The following is a 19,172-nucleotide window of genomic DNA, read 5'->3' on the forward strand; positions in this document are numbered from 1 at the left end:
AATAATGGTAGCTGATGATGGTCTTTTCTTTTATAAGGGCAAATATGGTAACTGCATCATCATCATTATAGTGGCTCATAATGTATTAGTGATTTTATCTGACCACTTCTGTGGTGGTGGTGGTGGGATAGGGAGAAAAAAGCAGTTCTATGGCCTGGTTAAGTCTTGTTTCTTCTTGTGTGACATGCCTCATGAGCTCCCTGTAGTTTTGAGAACACTTGGACAGCACTCAAAGTATAATTCACGTATTACTGCACTGACTCATATCAAAACATCCCAAGGGCAAGTCAGTGGAATCCCAGAATTGGAAGGGTCCTTAGAGGTCATAGAGTCTAGTCCATACCTTAATAATTGAATTGGTCCCAGTACTCCAGGTCCTACTTCAAAAGTAAACTAGGTGGCTCACTGGATAGAACACCAGTTCTAGAGTCAGGTCTACCTGAGAACAAAATCAGCTTCAATTATTTACTGACTGCGTGACCAATAGATTATGTTCTTACTGTTATAAACATAAGTAGAAAAAAAGATCAACTGGGGAAGGGGGGAAGTATTTTTAGAATTTAAATGCATTGCCAGTGAATGACTCAAATATCATACTCTAAAAAACAGGAGACTACTCCCCATTAATTAATTAGTTAAATATTAGTTAATTAATATTGTTTGAGAATAGGTACTGAAAAATGAGTAGAAGAAATGAGCAGAAAAATGATTTCAGAAAGGCCTAGAGAGCCTTTCTGATGCTAAATGAAGTAAATAGAATCAAGAGAACATTGTACAGAGCAACAAGATTATGTGATGATCAACTGTGATAGACTTGGCTCTTTTCAGCAATGAGGTGATTCAGGCCAGTTCCAATGGTCCTGTGATGGAGAGAGAGTCACCTGCATCCAAAAAGAGGACTGTGGGAACTGAGTGTGGATCACAGAATAGTATTTTCCCTTTTTAATTGTTTGCTTGCATTTTGATTTTTTCTCATTTTTTTTCCTTTTTGATCTAATTTTTCTTGTGGAGCATGATAATTGTGAAAATATGTATAGAAAAATTGCACACGTTTAACATATATTGGATTATTTGCCATTTGGGTGAGGAGGTGGGGGAAAGAGAGGGAGAAAAAAAATTAGAACAAAAGGTTTTGCAAGGGTGAATGTTGAAAATTATGCATATGTTTTGAAAACAAAAAGCTTTATACAAAATAAAAATAAAATAAAACACTGTTTAAAAAGAGGGGGAGAGAAGAGGGGAGGAAGAGAGAGAGAGAGAGTTGTTCAATTGTTTTTCAATTATATTTGACTTTGTGATCCCATTGGGGTTTTTTTTGGTCATTTCCTTCATATTATATGCAAGAGGTGTGTGTATGTGAGCGCGCATGGAGAGACAGAGAGTTGTTCAATTGTTTTTCAGTCATGTCTGACATTTTGTGATGCCATTGGTAGTTTTCTTGGCAAAGAACTGGAGGGGTTTGCCACTCTCTTCTCCAGTTTATTTTATAGACGGAGAAACTGAGGCAAACAAGGTCAAGTGACTTGCCCAGGGTCACTCAGTTAGCAAGTGTCTAAGGCCATATTTGAATTCAAGTCTTTCCTGACTCTGAGCTTGGTAAATACAGTAGGTCATAGATAATGTAAATCTGTGGGTTTTTTTAAGTCAACATGCAGCTCCCAGGAATTCTTATGTTCACTTGAGTAGCTCCTTTCCACTGGAGCTTGATACCATTTGTTTACAAAATTAACAAAACATAAATCAAGCCCTGGTTTGTAGCTCGATGATTTTTGACATGTTATTATTGCTCACTAAAAAGTTAACAATTGACTGGCTTCATCATATCCTGACTAGAACCAGTTTTCCAACCATTGCTTATACTACTGTACCACATTTCTTCTTTATTATAAGGCAGAGTACGAATTTAAGGAATTAAAGCTGAACATAATAAGCTATAAAGGATAAGAAGAAAAGGGAGAAGGAAAGGGAATTAAAAAAAAAAAAAAGCATTTCTATAGCACCTACTATGTGCCGAGCACAATGTTAAGCCCTTTTATAAATATTATCTCTTTTTAATCCTACAGTAGCAGAAAGAGGCCTGGACTTGGGAATTAGAACATCTGAATTCAAATACTAGCTCTCTGACCTTCCATAAGTCATTTAAATTAGTCAAGTAAACTTTATATCTTCATCTGTGGAATGGGGATAATAATGTGTGTCCTACTGTACCTTATAGAGTAGAGTTACAAAAGTTCAATTACTAATGTCAGTAAAGTGCTTTGTAATAGTAAAGGAAGGGATGTGCTGAAGCCAGCTAAAACAGGCTGGAGCCGATTTACAACTTGGAAGTCAGCCAGTACAACAAATCAAGGCTTGATTTATGGTTTTGTTGATTGTCTAGACTTAAGAAAATGATGGAGAAAATGTTAACAGTGCAGATTAAATTTAAACTTATTTCATGCATATATTTCCCTCCAGAAGGCTGGTTGTTAAATATTTACTAGCATACCTCTGGAAAGCATTATAAAAACAGAATAAGGAAGCAGCTTCAGCCATCACCCTGGCTACAGTTGCCATCATTTAAGCAGTGAAACTAGTGACAAAACTCATTGAGGTATCGCCAAACTTCTGCCCAAGATTAAGGTTCAAGAATGTACATTCTTCAAGTATAGAGGTAGAAGTGTTATGTAAAGACAAACCAGCCTACCTGGCCCTTAGTCCCTGCCCTAAGATAGTGGAGCAAGAGGGAAATAATAAGGTCATTTCTGTCACTTTGGCATGGTCAGTAAAGATGTTAATTAAGATTTGACACATACAGGGCAGCTAGGTGATGCAGTGGATAGAGCACCAGCCTTGAGGTCAGGAGAATCTGAGTTCAAATCTGTCTCAGACACTTAACACATCCCAGCTGTGTGACCCTGGGCAAGTCACTTGACCTCAATTGCCTCAGGGAACAAAAAAAAAAAAAAAAGATTTAACATTTTTTTTTCTTTTAAACCAATTATTTTCTCCCCTGCAGATACACATACACTGTTACCATTTGGAGAATGTCAGATCTTAGATCTGACAAATGATCCTTTTTTTTAACAGTGAAATGTGTTCTTGTGTTTTTTTTTTTTGTTTTTTTTTAATATTAGCACTTTGCTTTTGAAATCTATAAAAAAGTCATGACCCAAAACTTAAATCACTTAAGGTTTACAATGATTGCTTTCAACACCTGTACATTTATTTTAGAAGATAACATGGATTTAAAAAGCATTGTAAAAAGACTGTAAAGTTCATATCTAATGTGTTTCTTTCTTTTCCCTTATGTAGTTCCCTATGTACTGAGGAGTTGTGCAGAATTTATTGAGACTCATGGCATTGTGGATGGAATCTATCGACTTTCAGGAGTAACATCAAACATCCAAAAACTAAGGTATTTTATATATACTCTCCCTCATGGTGGAGTCATAACTGATCCCTCCCACAGTGATGAGTGCATTCAGGTTCTTTTGGGGAAAAGAATTCCAAGGATGATTATGGTGCTTTCAATCAGGAGTTTTTTTTAAATCAAGTCTAATATAAATATTTCCAATAAAATTACTAGAGGAATTTATTCTGCTTCTCTGGATTCCTGATGGCTACATTTTATTTCAGTAAAATTTACTAGTAGGAACAACTAGAGTTATTTCCCCCAACGGCAGTAAACTTTTGCTTTTTTTATATAACATCAACACTTAATCTTTTTTAAAATAGTAATCTTATTTTTCCAAATACATACAACCTTTTCAACATTTACCTTTGCAAAGCTTTGTGTTCTAAATTTTTCTTCCCTAACCTTCACCTTCCCTCCCCTCGCCCCCCCACCTCCTTGGCCCTTCCCAAGATAGCAATCGATCTGATTTGGTTAAACATAACACTTATTCTTAATGACTCTCTAGAAAACTCTATCATGGAACTAAGTCCTTGGAATTCAAATAGCAATAGAAAGTTCATAAGTGAACTGAAATCTTCCCCTAATTTTCTTGTATTTGTACTTGTAATGATAGACTCTACATCAAAGATAGATTTCATTTTGAGGAAGAGTAACTGATCAATCATCTTCAAAAAAAAATTTATTTCACCTAGTTCATTGTAACAGTGAATAATGATTTGGCTCTTTTATAATTATAGCTAATTGAACAGATACTTGTCAAATTATTGATTAGTGAATCAAATGAATGATGAAAACATCACTTATGTATTTTGGAAACTATTCTCTAACTATCAAGATATACATATGGTTTTAGACTACTTTTTAGGCTACTTTACCCATAAATAAAAGAATTGCCAATTCGAAATTAGAGATTCTTTTAGCAAAGCTAGTATGAAAATCCATATAAATTATTCATGTAATTAATCATCTATTAACCATAAACTAGGGGGGAAAAGACAAACTTTCCAACCTTTTCATTTTCCAAATGATTTCTTTATTTAGAATAAAATAATAAAAGAATTTTTTTTCTTTAGCAAAGACATTATTGTTGAAAGCTGGATTATTGATTCCAAAGACTCTGTTTTCAGGAGCTTGAGAGATTTACATTAGATGACTGGTTTAACTTTATTCAAACATTCATCAACAGCAATGTATTTTTGCTGGTTGCTCATGTCATAACCAGTTCTTCAGCAGTTAGGGATTGACCCTGTACTGAACAGTAAGATTTTTGGCAAGAAATGAACTGACAAGAATGTTGGCAAGAAATTGAGCTGGCAAGAATGTTGGCAAGAAAATCTAGTTGCTTGAAAATCTAGTTACATTTTTTAAAATGCCTATAAATTAAATTGGTCATTGCATTTTTCCCTTTTCAAAGTCTTAGTTCCTTCCAAATTTTAACAGCATCAGAAATTTCATAGCATTTTGTTCAAGGTTTTGGAAACATATTTCAGGGATGATCAGCATGCCCTGTATGCTTGTTTTTAGCATATCTTAGCATGTCTTAGGAATATTATCTTGTCAGTTTCATCTATTTTGTCAAAAATCTAATCTTGTTCTATATTAAAACTTTGGTTCTTATCATATAATTGGAAATTTAACTTCTACTCATATGCCATTTTGAGACTATGACTTGTTTTAAAGACTCAATGAATTTATCATGATAGGGCATAAAAAATATTAAGGATCCTTTTATCTCCAGTAACCAGAGCTTCTGTCTAGATGCTGAGATTTAGAAGATTTTGAGATGCACTATGTATTAGGAATAGAGAACCAGCTTCAAAGCCATAGAGACTGGTTTTGAGCCCCTAGTCCATAATGACTTAACCCTTCAATCTTCTAGGCAACTCTGAAAGTGTAAGTTGAAGAAAAGATACTGAACTTGTATTGGACAAGGGAATTTCCTCTACTGGTTCATATACTAATGCAATCACAGGTCCAATTCCTATCTCTACTTATCTGAATTGCTTAGTTTTAGTTCTTAGGTTGAATTTGTGTTATCATAAACAAACAATAATATGTTTGTTGATAGTAATAACTGGAAATAAGGAAAAAAAACAAACAGATCTGATTCACTCTATTTTCTCCTTCTCCCTTCTCTCTACCTCCTATTCTTCCCTTTCCCCTTTCTTTCTCCTCCCCTCCTACTTTTTTTCCCTCTTCCCTTCCCTTATCTCTTCTTCCTCCTTCCCTTCCTTTTCCCCTCTATGTTTCTCTTCTTTCCCTTTATTCCCCTCCTTTCAGCTGTTTTTCTCTTTCTTTTCTTTTTTCCTCTCCCTCTTTCTTCTTCCTTTTTTTCTTCCTTTTCCTCTCCACTGCCTTCTTCCTTCCCTCTGGAACTTATTTGGAACATGTTATTAAAAACTAAGTTTTTAATGTTCATGCTAGTCAAATTGTTTTCATCCCTACCAGTTACATTGAGAGATTAGAGATAGAATAGTCTATGAGAAACTCATTACTAAGTGATTGTATGACCTTCAAACTGCTGAAGCTGATTTGGGGGAGTATCTTCCCACAACCTTTCCCTCAAAGTTTTGCCTAGAATAGAGGATCTTGGATGGGGATAAGGTCAAAGTTGAAAGTACAGTTAGATCAGCCATTCCAGGTTGGTTACACTTTTATTCTGTCTGCTCCTGATAGATCTAATTTGTGTTCTTCAGAACTGTTATGTCTCTGTCTGTGTTGTTTCAGGCAAGAGTTTGGCTCAGATCAATGTCCAGATCTGACAAGGGAAGTTTACCTTCAGGACATTCACTGTGTGGGCTCCCTTTGTAAGCTGTACTTTAGGGAGCTGCCCAACCCTCTTCTCACTTATGAGCTCTACGAGAAATTCACGGTGAGCTTTTCTTCTTCTGTTACAGGAGGTGGGTGGGTAGTATACATGGGTATTCAGAGAAAGAGGTAATAGCTTTCTTCTCCTTTCAGTTTTGAATCTCAGATCATAGGCTGTTTTTTTGTGAAGTGGGAAGAAATGATTCATTGATCCAATCTCATAATTGGAGACTAATTGTTATTATTATTGTAGATCCTCAAAAATGCTAGCTATTCCATTTAGACTTATCTATGGGGATAGTGGTATTTGCTAATTTTTTTTCCTTCCCCGTACTTTGCTTATTTTCTTTTGGGACTGAAGAAAGAGAAAAAAAAGGAGATTGGGGAGGAGGAAGAAAGGGGATGGTTAAACAAGAATAAAGAAGAAGGGAACAAGGGAGAATAGCCATGCAGTCTAGGCTTGTATGGAGAAAAGATGTTAGCAGAACTTGTGGTTAGCTGGCAAATAGGAAATAAACAAGGGTTAACTACAAGAAAAGATGGCAAAAGAATGTTTTTTTAAAAGACTAAATATAATGAGCAAGTTTGACAGAGATAGCCTTGAGAAAATGCACCTCCTTTGCATAGTTGGAGGACTATGAATATGGAGTTTGGCTTAGTAAATTATCATATAAGACTGATAAATAAATTTGCTAAAATGCTTTTTTTCGTCTTTCTTTTCTTAAAAAAAAATCTTTATTAGCTTTTTGGGAAATAGAGGAAAGGGAAGTAGTCAGAAAGGAAATTCATGTAAAACAAAATATATTAATAAAAGTAAGATTTATTAAAAGTCCAGCTTCAAAACTTGGGCTTAAATTTTTAAAAAGGAGAATAACCCATAATTGACCAACCTAGTAGGCATCAATGTAGGCCTGGGGCTTCAGGTAAAATCATAAATGAAGAGCCTTCTTCCTATGGGCACATTGTGGCTCCATATTCAGTTATATCTGCAGATCAACCAAGATCATAGCCAATAATATTCTCTTTGAATGGGATAAAGGTAAAATTCCTTTTGCTGATCAGATTTAACACTGTAGAAGAGAGGGATTCAGTAGCATAGTAGGAGAAGCATTGGTACCATAAGTCCTGACCTTCAATCCTGAATTCAGAACCTTTCCGAGCTTTAGATTCCTTTCTTATGAAATGAAGATAATAATATATATGCTGCCCATTTCACAGATTATTATGAGAGTGCTTTAAAAATACTAAGGATGCTATATTTTTAAAAAAGTTTTTTTCATATAATCTAATTATATTTAATTCATCTAATTTTATTTCAATAGGGCCTGATTACATTGTATAGAGAGGAGAATTTATGGATGGGAGCAAAAGGATTGTTAACCCTAACTTTGCCTTAGTGTCCTTTTGGACTAATTCTTACTTTTCAATATCAGAAAGCAACCTTGACTTCGGCCCAAGGGCTTTTGTCACTCTTTATTCTAAGATTCTTTTAGCCCAAACTGAAACCTGAAAAGGCTCCTGAAACTTCTGACATCTATACCTGTATGACTCCCTCAGTTTAGGGATCTCTTATATGTAAACATATTATCTTTCCCCCTCCCCAGGTTATTTTCCCACTACCCACCAACCGCTTTCACTTACTCCAAGCTATATGTACATTTTCTTGCATTTATTAAATAAGGAAAATGTATAACTATACACATTTAAAAGCATTATGCAGGATAATGTATATACCATTCCATACCATAATAGTCCATACCATTCCATCACCTCAACTTTTCATAAATTATCCTACCCTGATTCTATAATAGCCAAGAATGATGTCAACTGTACCTACCAGATGAATATGGCTTTACTTCAGAGAATTGCCTCCTCACCCTCAAGACAAATTAGATTTTCCCATGTGGGAAAGAGTTTATTGATTGATTAGTACAATTTCCCAATCTCAGGCTCAGTCTTAGCCAGTCAGGCAGCTTTCTAATAATGGATCTTCTCATTCAAATCCAAAATATTATGCAATTCTTGACTTCATTTCTTTATTCTTCCCCTCTCCAAACAAGGAAAAAGCAAGGATATAAAAACAGATATATTCACTTCTAATTTTTAAAAAAATATTTTTGGGGTTTTTTTCCTCAAGTTAAAACAATTTTAAACTTTTTTTCCCTTTTTTTCTTTCTTGCTGAGGTAATTGAGGTTAAGTGACTTGCCAAGGGTCACACGCCAGGAAGTATTAAGTGTCTGTGGTCACATTTGAACTCAGGTCCTCTTGATTTCAGGGCTGGTGCTCTATCCACTACACCAACTAGCTGCCCTAGTTTTTAACTTTAAAAAAAAAAAAAAGTTTTGAGTTCCAAAATTCTATTCCTTCCTCCTTTCCTCCCCAGCAATACAATAAAGTTATATGTGTGTGATCATGTTAAAAATTGCCATATTCATTTTGTATAAGCATTCTGGAATAAAAAAAAAGAGGAGAAAAAAAGCGAAAAAGAGCATGTATCTTTTGTATTCAGACAATATCAGTTTTTTCTCTAGAGGTGGATAGAGGGCTTCATCATTATGGTATTATCCTTTATATGTAAATCAAAACAGGTACAATAGCTAAGTTCCTATCATCGTATAATTGAGAGTCAGCACAACACACTGTTCTCCCTCATTCCTATTTCCCCTCCCCAAATTACTGAATAAAAAGTTAAATAATATTGGGATTGGGAGACAGGCTTGGCTAATGGAAACCAAGGTCTTAAATTTAGTCCCAGAGACATACTCTGGGTTTAGGGACCAGAGGCCTTTATTCACTAAAGAGAAAAGGAGATTCCTCTCCTCCATACCATTGGCTCTTTATAGAGCCTTGAAGCAAGGAAGACCTGGACTCTCATCACATAATTGGCTGTGATCCTAAACAAATCACAATCTTTCTTTTTTTTCTTTCCATTAAAAAAAATTCATTTTCTTCAGTTACATATTTTTTGGTTATATATGTATATTCATTTAAAAAAAACATTTCCATATGAATCATATTGGGAGAGAAAAATTGGAACAAAAGGGAAATGCCACGAGGAAAAAAAAAAACAGAAGAAAAAAAAGTGAACATAGCATGTATTGATTTACATTCAATTTCCATAGTTATTTTTCTGGATGCAGATGGTGTTTTCCATCCAAAGTTTATTAGGATTGCCTTGGATTATTGAAACACTGAGAACCAAAGTCTATCATAGTTGATCATCATCACACAATCTTGCTGTTGCTGTGTACGATGTTTTACTAGTTCTGCTTGTTTCACTCAGCATCAGTGCATGTAAATCTTTCTAGGCCATTCTAAAATCAGCCAGTTCATCATTTTTTATAGAACATTAATATTCCATTACTTTCATTTATCATAACTTCCCCAATTGATAGGTATCTACTTATTTTTCAGTTCTTTGACACACAAAAAATGCTGCTACAAGTATTTTTGCACATGAAATCAGAACCTTTCTTAGCCTCTATTTCCCCCTCTGTAAAATGAGGATATTGGATCCAATGGCCTCTAAGTTTTCTTCTAACTCTGAATCTAGGATTCTATGACATTTGGTCTAGCTCCATCCAAAGCCTCATTTAGGAACGGTTCTGCAAACCCAGTCACTGATTAAATTCAGTTGGGCATCACTACTCTCAATTTCTATGTCACTCTTTTCTTTTGTTGAATAGTGGTTCACTATGGAAAACTGAGTTTGTTGAAAATAAAACTGTTCCCTTTGACTTTGGCTGGCTTAATATCCTGTCTCTTCACAATGGAAGTATACAATCTCTGTAATCTGGGCTTCAGTTTCCCTACCTATAAAATCAGGGGGTTAGACTAGATGGTTTTGGGGGGATATCTTCAAATTCTAAATTCCTTTAACTCTGTTAACTCTCTGGGATACACTGGAGTTCTTTCATCTTATATCTACTAAACTTCCCAGATCCTGAGGCTCAGTGTGCTGAAGTGAAAATAGAGTTGGTTTGGAATAGAAAGACCTGGATTCTGCCACACACTACATGGGGCAAAGTCATTTAATCCCTCTCTGCCCTAGTTCTTTTTTTCTTTTCTTTTTTTTTTCTTTCTTTTTATAATATCTTTTTAATTTTTCTTTTTTTTTAATAAATAATTTTTTTATTAAAGCTTTTTATTTACAAAACATGCATGGGTAATTTTTCAACATTGACCCTTGCAAAGCCTTCTCTTCCAAATTATCCCCTCCTTTCCCCACTCCCCACTCCCCCAAATGGCAGGTAATCCAATACATGCTAAATATATTAAAATATATGTTAAATCCAATATATCTATACATATTTATAGTTATTTTGCTGTACAAGAAAAATTGGATCAAGAAGGGGGAAAAAAACTGAGAAAGAAAACAAATGCAAGCAAACAACAACAGAAAGAATGAAAATGCTATGTTGTGTTCCACACTCAGTTCCCATGGTCCTCTCTCTGAGTGTAGATGGTTTTCTATATCACTGAACAATTGGAATTGGTTTGAATCATCTCATTATTGAAGAGAGAGTTTTTTATTTTCCAAATTGCATGCAAAGATAATTTTTAACTTGAAGGTTGAATCCTTGCAAAATGCTTTGTTCCAAATTTTTCTCCTTCCCCTTCCCACACCCTTCTTAGATAGCAAGTAATTCAATATAGGCTAAACACGTGCAGTTCTTCTAAACACATTTCCACATTTAACATGCTGCACAAGAAAAATAAGATTAAAAAGAAAAAAAGAGAAAGGAAAAAAACAAGCAAGTAAATAACAACAACAAAAGGTGAAAATACTATCCTGTGATCCATATTCAGTCTCCATAGTCCTCTCTCAGATGCTGATGACTTTCTCCATCACAAATCTATTGGAATCACCTCACTGATGAAAGAACTGAGTCTATCACAGTTGATCATCTCTTAATCTTGTTGTTGCTAGGTACAATGTTTTTCTGCTTCTACTCACTTCACTTAGCTTCAGTTCATATAAATCTGTGCAGGCCTTTCTGAAATCAGCCTGCTCATCCTTTCTCATAGAACAATAATATTCTACTATATTCATAAACTTATTCAACCATTCCTCAACTGATGGGCATCCACTCATCCAGTTCTTGCCACTACATAAAGTCTGCCTCAGTTCTTTATCTTTAAAGTGAGAAGTTGGGACTAGATGACTTCTAAGACCTACTCAATTTCTAAATACTAAATCTATTTAGTTTGAAACCAAATCCCTTTTAAACCTCTCTGAATCTTGAATCTGAATTCTTTAATTCAGGGATTTATTCTCTTATGTATCCTGGTTAGCTGTACAACACTATGTCCAGATGTCCTTTTTATCCTGTTTCCATATACTCCAGGCCAAAAGAGAATATGTTCTAGGATTAGAGAAAAGTAAGATAATTATAGAGATTAAAAGTAAGATAAATATAGAGAAAAGTAAGATAATTATAAATGAATATGCAAAATTAATCCCAGACCAGGTAATGGTCCTAAATTATTGAATTTATCCTACATTAAAATTCTCTCAGAACCAACTTGGTTCTCAAAGATTAGGCATTTCACAATCCCATCCATATTGTTTTTTTTAAAATAGTATTTTATTTTCCCACATACACACAAAAATAGTTCTCAGCATTCATCTTTGCAAAACCTTGTGTTCCAAATTGTACTTCCTCTCTCTATCCCTTCCCCAAGACAGCAGCAATCCAGTATAGGTTAAAAACAAATGCATTTCTTCTTAACTTATTTCCATATTTATCATTCTGTGAAAGAAAAATCAGATCAAAAGGGAAAAAAACCCAAGAAAGAAAAAAGCCATGATGAAAATACTATGCTTTGATTTATATTCAATCTCCATAGTTCTCATTCCACATCTATTAGAGTTGTCTTGGATGACCTCGTTGTTGAAAAGAACCATGTCCATCAGAGTTGATCATCACATAATTTTGTTGTTGCCATGTCCAATGTTTTCTTGGTTCTCCTTACTTCACTTAGTATCAGTTCATGCAAATCTTTCAAGGCTTTTCTGAAATCAGGCTGTTCATCTTTTCTTACTGAACATTCTTACTGAATGTAATATTCCATTACATTCATATAATATAACTTATTCAGCCATTCCCCCACTGATGAGCATCCACTTACCTCATCCATGGCCTCAGAAAAAAATGGCTTTTTAAATCTAGAGCACTCTCCTCCTCCCCCAATCAGAATTTAACCCCATCGCCTTCGAGCACTGTAGTCCATGCTTCCAATCTCAGGTTCATTCTTCACCAGTCAGGAAATGTCCTGTTAGTATTGAAGGAGCAAGGTTGCATAGTGAATAGAATACTGAACTTGAAGTCACAAAGACCTGAGTTCAAAGTTGGCCTCAGGTACTTGCTTAACTGCATGACACTATGAAACTTAGTTAACCTCTGTCTGCCTCAGTTTCCACATCTGTAAAATGGAGTGGAGAAATAATTAACCAAGTACTCCAGTATCTTTGTCAAGAAAACTCCAAATGAGGTCACAAAGAGTTGGATACAACTGAAAAATGACTGAACAACAACCAAAAAAAATGAGTATAATAATAGTACTTATATTCCAGGGTTTTTGTGAGAATAAAGTGAGTTAATAATTCTAAACAGCTTTGCAAATGTTAAAGTTCTATATCAATGTTAGTTCTAGTGCTAGGTTTATCATAGTTTGTCCATTGCGTTATATATTCTCTTAGTTAGTGAGGCATTTAATTTTGCCTCCAGCCATCAAAGGACAAATAAAGAAATAAAAATAAATATACTAACTTGGTTCTCATTATGTCACACAATAGAATAACAGAACTCACACAGATTATCCATCCTCTCCTACCTCCCCTCAACTCTAGTTCCCTTTACCTGATCTCTGTATGTTTTCATGTCAGAAGACACAGTACCTTCCCCATTTTATTTGCCTGACTTTTTAAACCACCATATTATATTCTCCACATGCAACAGAACACTGTAGTTAAAATGGGCATAACTTTTAATTCATCTACCTCTTGATACATTTTTTTCAATTAATAAAAATATAATATTCTCTTCGCTTTGACAATGTGCCTCAGTTTCTTCATCTATAAAATAGGGATAATAAGAACTTTCTACCTTAGGATTGTTGTGAAGATCAAATGAAATAATATTTGTAAAATATTTAGCAAACTTTAAAGCATTATATAAATTCCACTTAGTAGTGGTAATAGTAGTTATAATGATAATATAGTATAGTAATAATGTAGTACTGTAGTATATACTACTACATATACTCACTACAACTTACTACTATATTTAGCAGTGGTGGTGGTGGTGTAGTATATGGTAGCATAATATATCTTACACCACTATGATAGGATAGTATAGTGAAATGTAATGCTGTATGTAGTAGGAGTAATGTAGTATAATAGCAGTAGCAGCATCAACAGCTATTGTTATTGTAGTATATATGGAGAGAAAGAGTGAGATTAGGGACCAAGAGTAGAATATGCAACCAGAATCAAATTGTGAGGCTGGATGATCTAGACTCAAGGTAATAGGGGTTTGAAAGCAAATAACTATCAATATGTTTCAGTATGTTCACAGGAAGGGTGTAAACTGAAAACGTATAAGTATTCAAAGCAAAAATTCTTAATGGGTAAAAAAAAATGAAATGAATATGATAGAAACACAAAAAATAAAAATAAGAAGGAAATATGCCCTTAAGAAGGCTGATCTCATGCTACTTTTAATTGGAAATTACTGAGGGCATTTCTGTATATGAACACATTGAGAGTATCTTTCAATATATTCATTCACTGAACTCTTTTCACATTTTTCTCAACAGCAAGCAGTATCACACTGCCCAGAAGAAGAAGGCCAATTGGCCCGAATCCAAAATGTCATCCAGGAACTTCCCCCACCACATTATAGGTAAGCATTCTTTGTCACTACTGTCATTGTCATCATCATTTATATTAGTATTAATTAATTATTAAAGATAAGCAATAGTCAAAGAATTAAAAATACAAGCATCCTATAGAAAAGGCAGAGTCATCTTATGCCTTTACTTAATTTCAATAGCAATTTAAAGTTTGTAAAGTACTTTATATGCATTATCTCATTTTAGCCTCAAACAACTGTATGAGAATACATTTAGATATTAATATCTCCCCTTTGGATACTGGAAAACTGAGGCTTAGAGTCTTTAAATGATTAGTCTAAATCACACAGAAAATTTCAGAGGCAGGTTTGAAACTAACCTTTCTAGAAAATAAGTTCAATATTCTATGTACTATAAACACTCTGCTCCAGAATCTCTCTTTACCCAGGCACAAGGTACATTTTGTTGACACCAGTTCCAGTTCTAAATATTGGCAGTGTGTGTGTGTATATATATATATATTGCTGAGGTAATTGGGGTTAAGTGACTTGCCCAGGGACACACAGCCAGGAAATGTTAAGTGTCTGAGATCACATTTGAACTCAGGTCCTCCTGACTTCAGGGCTGGTTCTCTATCCATTGCACCACCTAGCTGCTCCTGGCAGTATATTTTTGATGATAAAATGGGCAAATAAACCAAATAATGCTTCAGTATCATAACCTACCAGAGTTGCAAAGTAGGAGGGAAGCTTTTAATATAGAAAAAGGGTATATGTAGAGGCTTTGGGTTCCAAAGACTAGCAATAATCAGGGATTATGGTGTCAGAACACACTGAAGGAAACAGGTAAACTGAGAAATCTGGTAGATAAGCCAGTGCCCTTGAAGAAAATGAATAAGGAGAACAGCCCAGTGTCTAGAATAAGTAAAAAAATAACAGCACAATTAGAGTTGGTTCCTACTAATCTTCTTCGGACCAACAGGTGCTGCTTTCTAGGGAGTGGAATATGGTTTGATAGCTGAATCTTAAGAAAACTAGAAATTCTAAGTGGTGAAATTGAAGAGGGATGACATTCAGGCAAGGGGGTCAGCCAGTTATGGGCATAGAAATGGATAGTGGACTGTTCTGTTTGAAGAATTGTAAGGTTAATCTGGCTAAGTTGCAGAGTTCATGAAGGTGAATAAGACCAGAAAGGTGTACTGGGACCAAGTTATAAAGAATTTTAAATACTAAACAAATACATTTGCCTTTGATCCTAGAGGTAATAGGTTGCATCCTATCATTATTGAAAAGAGGGGACTATTAATCTTGGGAAAGAAAGGAACTGAAATAAGAATAAATTAGGGAACTGGGCCCTTTTCCCTCACCAAATATTCAACTTTATTAACATTTTTGTAATATGCATTAAAAATAATTTTAAAAAACATTTATTAAGTGCCTATTATGTGCAGGATCTAATAATATAAAAATGGGGGGGGGGAGAATGACAACCTTATTTCTGAGCAATTTAAAATAATGAAAATAGTCACTATTTAAATAAATTTTGCCAGAGCTTTACATGCACCATCACATATGAACCTCCCAACCATGTAGCATAAGTGCACAAATCCACTAGCAAGGATATGCCATATTCACAAATAAGATGAGATGTATTAGGAAATATAACTTAAGTTCTCTAGAAAATGGGAGGAGAGAGAAACTATTTTTTGAGTTGAATTTAGTATTTTCAGCCTATTCTTCAATAAGGAAAACTTTTTACTATTGCCTTCAAAGTGCTTTATTGACTAATTCTCCTCAAACTATTGACTTTCACCTCTTCCAGACCACACCAAACCTTCTTCCTGCTACCAATGTTTTTTCCCTTTTTCCCTGAGTCTGCTGAGACCACCTCCCAAATACTCAGAGTAATCTCATGGTTTCCTTCCACTTATGTCATGTTCCTCCCTTTTGTAGATCATTGCTCAAGATCCAATTTAACAACAATCTAATCTAACTGCCTACTATTTATAAAGGACTTTACTAAGCAAAGAGAATGCAGAAGCAATGTGGCAATTATCCATACCTTTAAGAAACTTACATTCTACTGAATCTTTTTTATTATGGAAATTTTTGTCCATCTTGCTCTGACAACTTAGATTAGGATTTATGCCCTTTCTTTTTTGAATTCATAGTCATTTCAAATCTCTTTCTCTTATAAGGATTCCTCTCAGAAGCACAAAATGGGATCAGTCCCTATCCCTTTAATCACATTGTTCAGAATTATATTGATTTGCATCTGTGCTGTTTTTATGTTGGTCTTACTATTAACTTTCCCTATTTATAGAGGTCAAGAACCATGATCTAAAACAATTAGGTACATTGCCTTCCTAATTCTTTTGACCTCAGTACCTATAACAGAAATCCATAGGAAAGTCAGTGTTAAGGAATAAAACTAATAACTAATTTTGAGTGAGAGAGCAGTTCTCCCTAATACTTGAGTATACAAGGACATAATTAGACTCAAAAGAAAACCAAAACAGTGGAATATAAGGAACAAGATAGTTTTTTAAAGCCCAACTTCAATAACATCAGGGCTTTACCATATTTGTCGATATATTAACTAATCTTGCCCTTGTTCCCCCAATCACAATTCCTGCTGCCAGATTTAGCCCTGCCATTGAAATCATCTACACTTACTACTTATTCCCTTTATTTTAATATCCCTTTCTTGCCTTTCCTCATCTTTCTCCTTCACAATCTCACAGACGTTTTCCCTAGAATTTGTCCCTGACTGTTTTTCATTGAAGCACAACTAAAGTGTGCCAACCTTTTCATGGAAAAATGGAGTGGTCCAACTTTTTCATTTTACTCATGTGAATCCATGGAAGTCAAGTCCTTTCTTGATCTGTGCTATCCTGCTTAGGGCAAAGAGTTATATTCAACATTCATTTATTGCATATTATTATATATAAAGCCATGTACTAGATGCTAGAGTTACAAAGGCAAAGATTAATTAGAATTAAATGCTTGATTATCAACCAATATTCATTTATCAAGCATCTACTGTGTTTTCAGGCTCTAGGAACTTAGACAAAAATTAAATAGTCATGGTTCTCAATGAGCTTACATTCTACTGGGGGAGACTACCTATTTGTACAGAATAAATATAAGATGGTTTTGGGAGAGAATACACCAACATCTGGAAAGGCTTCGTGTAGAACAGGGCTTCTTAACATTTGCCCTGTAATATATCCCTTTGGTATTCTGGTGAAGCCTATGGATCACTCCTCAGAAAAACACAAAGGATAAATAAAAATTGCATCTCTTGCTCTAAAGGAGCTTACATTTTCCTGGAAGACTGATATCTAATGATAGCAAGAGATCTTCCTGATATTTCTCCAATATTCCTGGAACAACAATACTCAGACACTCCTTTAAATCTGAACTTTGAAATTATATACAGATTATAAGATGCACATAGGCATTAAAAAATTTTTTTTAATCAAAAAATGAACCATTACAGGACCTTGGAATACCTGATCAGGCACCTGACCCATATTGCCTCCTTCAGCAGCAAGACCAACATGCATACCAGGAACCTAGCATTGGTGTGGGCACCAAATCTTCTCAGGTAAAAACACTTTTACATTAACTCAAATTAGGAAAAACTGGCCAATGAATTGATGCAGAACAAAATCAGGAGAAATAGGAGAATAGACATGATCACTATACAAATCTAAATGAAAACTTCTAAAAGGCTGATGAACTCAGATTAATTACCATGGCAAATATCTATCCTGGGGAATGGATGATATTCATTTCCCTCCTTAACTGAAATGTGGCACCCCTAGTTAAACAGTATCATTTTGTTGGTTGCTTTTGTTTAAGTGTTTTTCTTTGTTGCAAGGGAGGTTTCGAGGGCAGTGGGGAGCACTGAGAATTTAGAAATGACCTTACCAGAGGAAATTTAGGGAAGAAGGAATCAAAGAAGGAATCCCCTCTGAAAGGAAATCCCCTTGGCAAATAAATAAGCAGTCAATGAGTTCAAAGCATCCATTATGGAAAAATTAAAACAGAATATCATATAAAGTTAAAACCTCTTTTAAATTATCTTGTTTCAACTAATTAAATCAGGAGGAAACAATTAGTAAATTTTGGCGTCTCTTTGTTGTTTAAATAGATTTTGATGGTAAATCTCCTTCAACAGATAACTTGGAAATATCTGGAACCAGATTAAGTTTTCTCATTATAATTACAGTAGAATATAGATAGGCTCATGGGTCATTTCTCAAAAAAAAAACTTTCTAGTCTTTGTGTATGGATGACTAGCTATTCTCATCTTCCCGGAGTCATTTTTAACTGGCTGAAACCCAGAAGGTCTGCTTGCAGTAGGAAAAAGGCAGGTTCTTATTACTTAATGGATGATTACAAGTCCTTTAGAACAATGGGGGGAAAGGCTTTTTTTAGGGGGAAAAATCTACTTCCTTGTTACTTGTACAGACTGTTTTGTTTTTAAAAGTCTTCTGTTAGTAGTTGATTCTTAATACTGACTACTAGTAATGGTATTTATATAAAATGTTTACCATATAATAATTAGAATTAAGTGCTTGATTATTAAACTATATTCATTTATCAAGCATCTACGTTCCAGGCTCTAGGGACTTAGACAAAAATTAAGTAGTCATGACCCTCAATGAGTTTACATTCTACTGGGGGAAACCACATGTTTGTACAGAATAAGTACAAGATGGTTTTGGGAGAGAGTACATTAACATCTGGAAACGTTTCATATAGAACAGGGCTTCTTACTTAACAGTTGCCCTGTGATATATTCTTTTTATCATTTTGGTGAAGTCTATGGACTACTTCTCATAAAAATATTTTTAAATTAATAAAACAAAGGAACCACATTATACCAAAATATAATTATTAAAATATTTATTTAAAAGCTATCTAAATTCTAAGATGAAGCTCCAATGGATAAAATGACATTTAGCCTAAGATTTGAAGGAAATATGAGATTCTTAGACATGCAGGTGAGGTGGGGGTACAACTAAGTCATTATAGGCATTGAGTATAGCTAGGTCAAAAGTGTAGAGATTGGAAGAATAGTGAATGTTATGTAAGGAAC

At 34.6% G+C, this 19,172-nt stretch overlaps 1 protein-coding gene across 1 annotated transcript in view; it reads left to right on the forward strand.

Annotated features, from left to right (window-relative positions):
* ARHGAP31 (Rho GTPase activating protein 31) overlaps nucleotides 1-19,172 on the forward strand; it is a 167,510-nt gene that overhangs the window by 113,064 nt on the left and 35,274 nt on the right. The window contains exons 2-5 of the mRNA XM_023499041.2: nucleotides 3,295-3,397; nucleotides 6,125-6,269; nucleotides 14,028-14,113; nucleotides 17,565-17,672. Coding sequence (XP_023354809.1) covers nucleotides 3,295-3,397; nucleotides 6,125-6,269; nucleotides 14,028-14,113; nucleotides 17,565-17,672 — 442 coding nt within the window. The remainder of the gene's footprint in view (nucleotides 1-3,294; nucleotides 3,398-6,124; nucleotides 6,270-14,027; nucleotides 14,114-17,564; nucleotides 17,673-19,172) is intronic.

The sequence above is a fragment of the Sarcophilus harrisii genome, chromosome 3, assembly GCF_902635505.1.
Source record: "Sarcophilus harrisii chromosome 3, mSarHar1.11, whole genome shotgun sequence".
Lineage (NCBI taxonomy): Eukaryota > Metazoa > Chordata > Mammalia > Dasyuromorphia > Dasyuridae > Sarcophilus > Sarcophilus harrisii.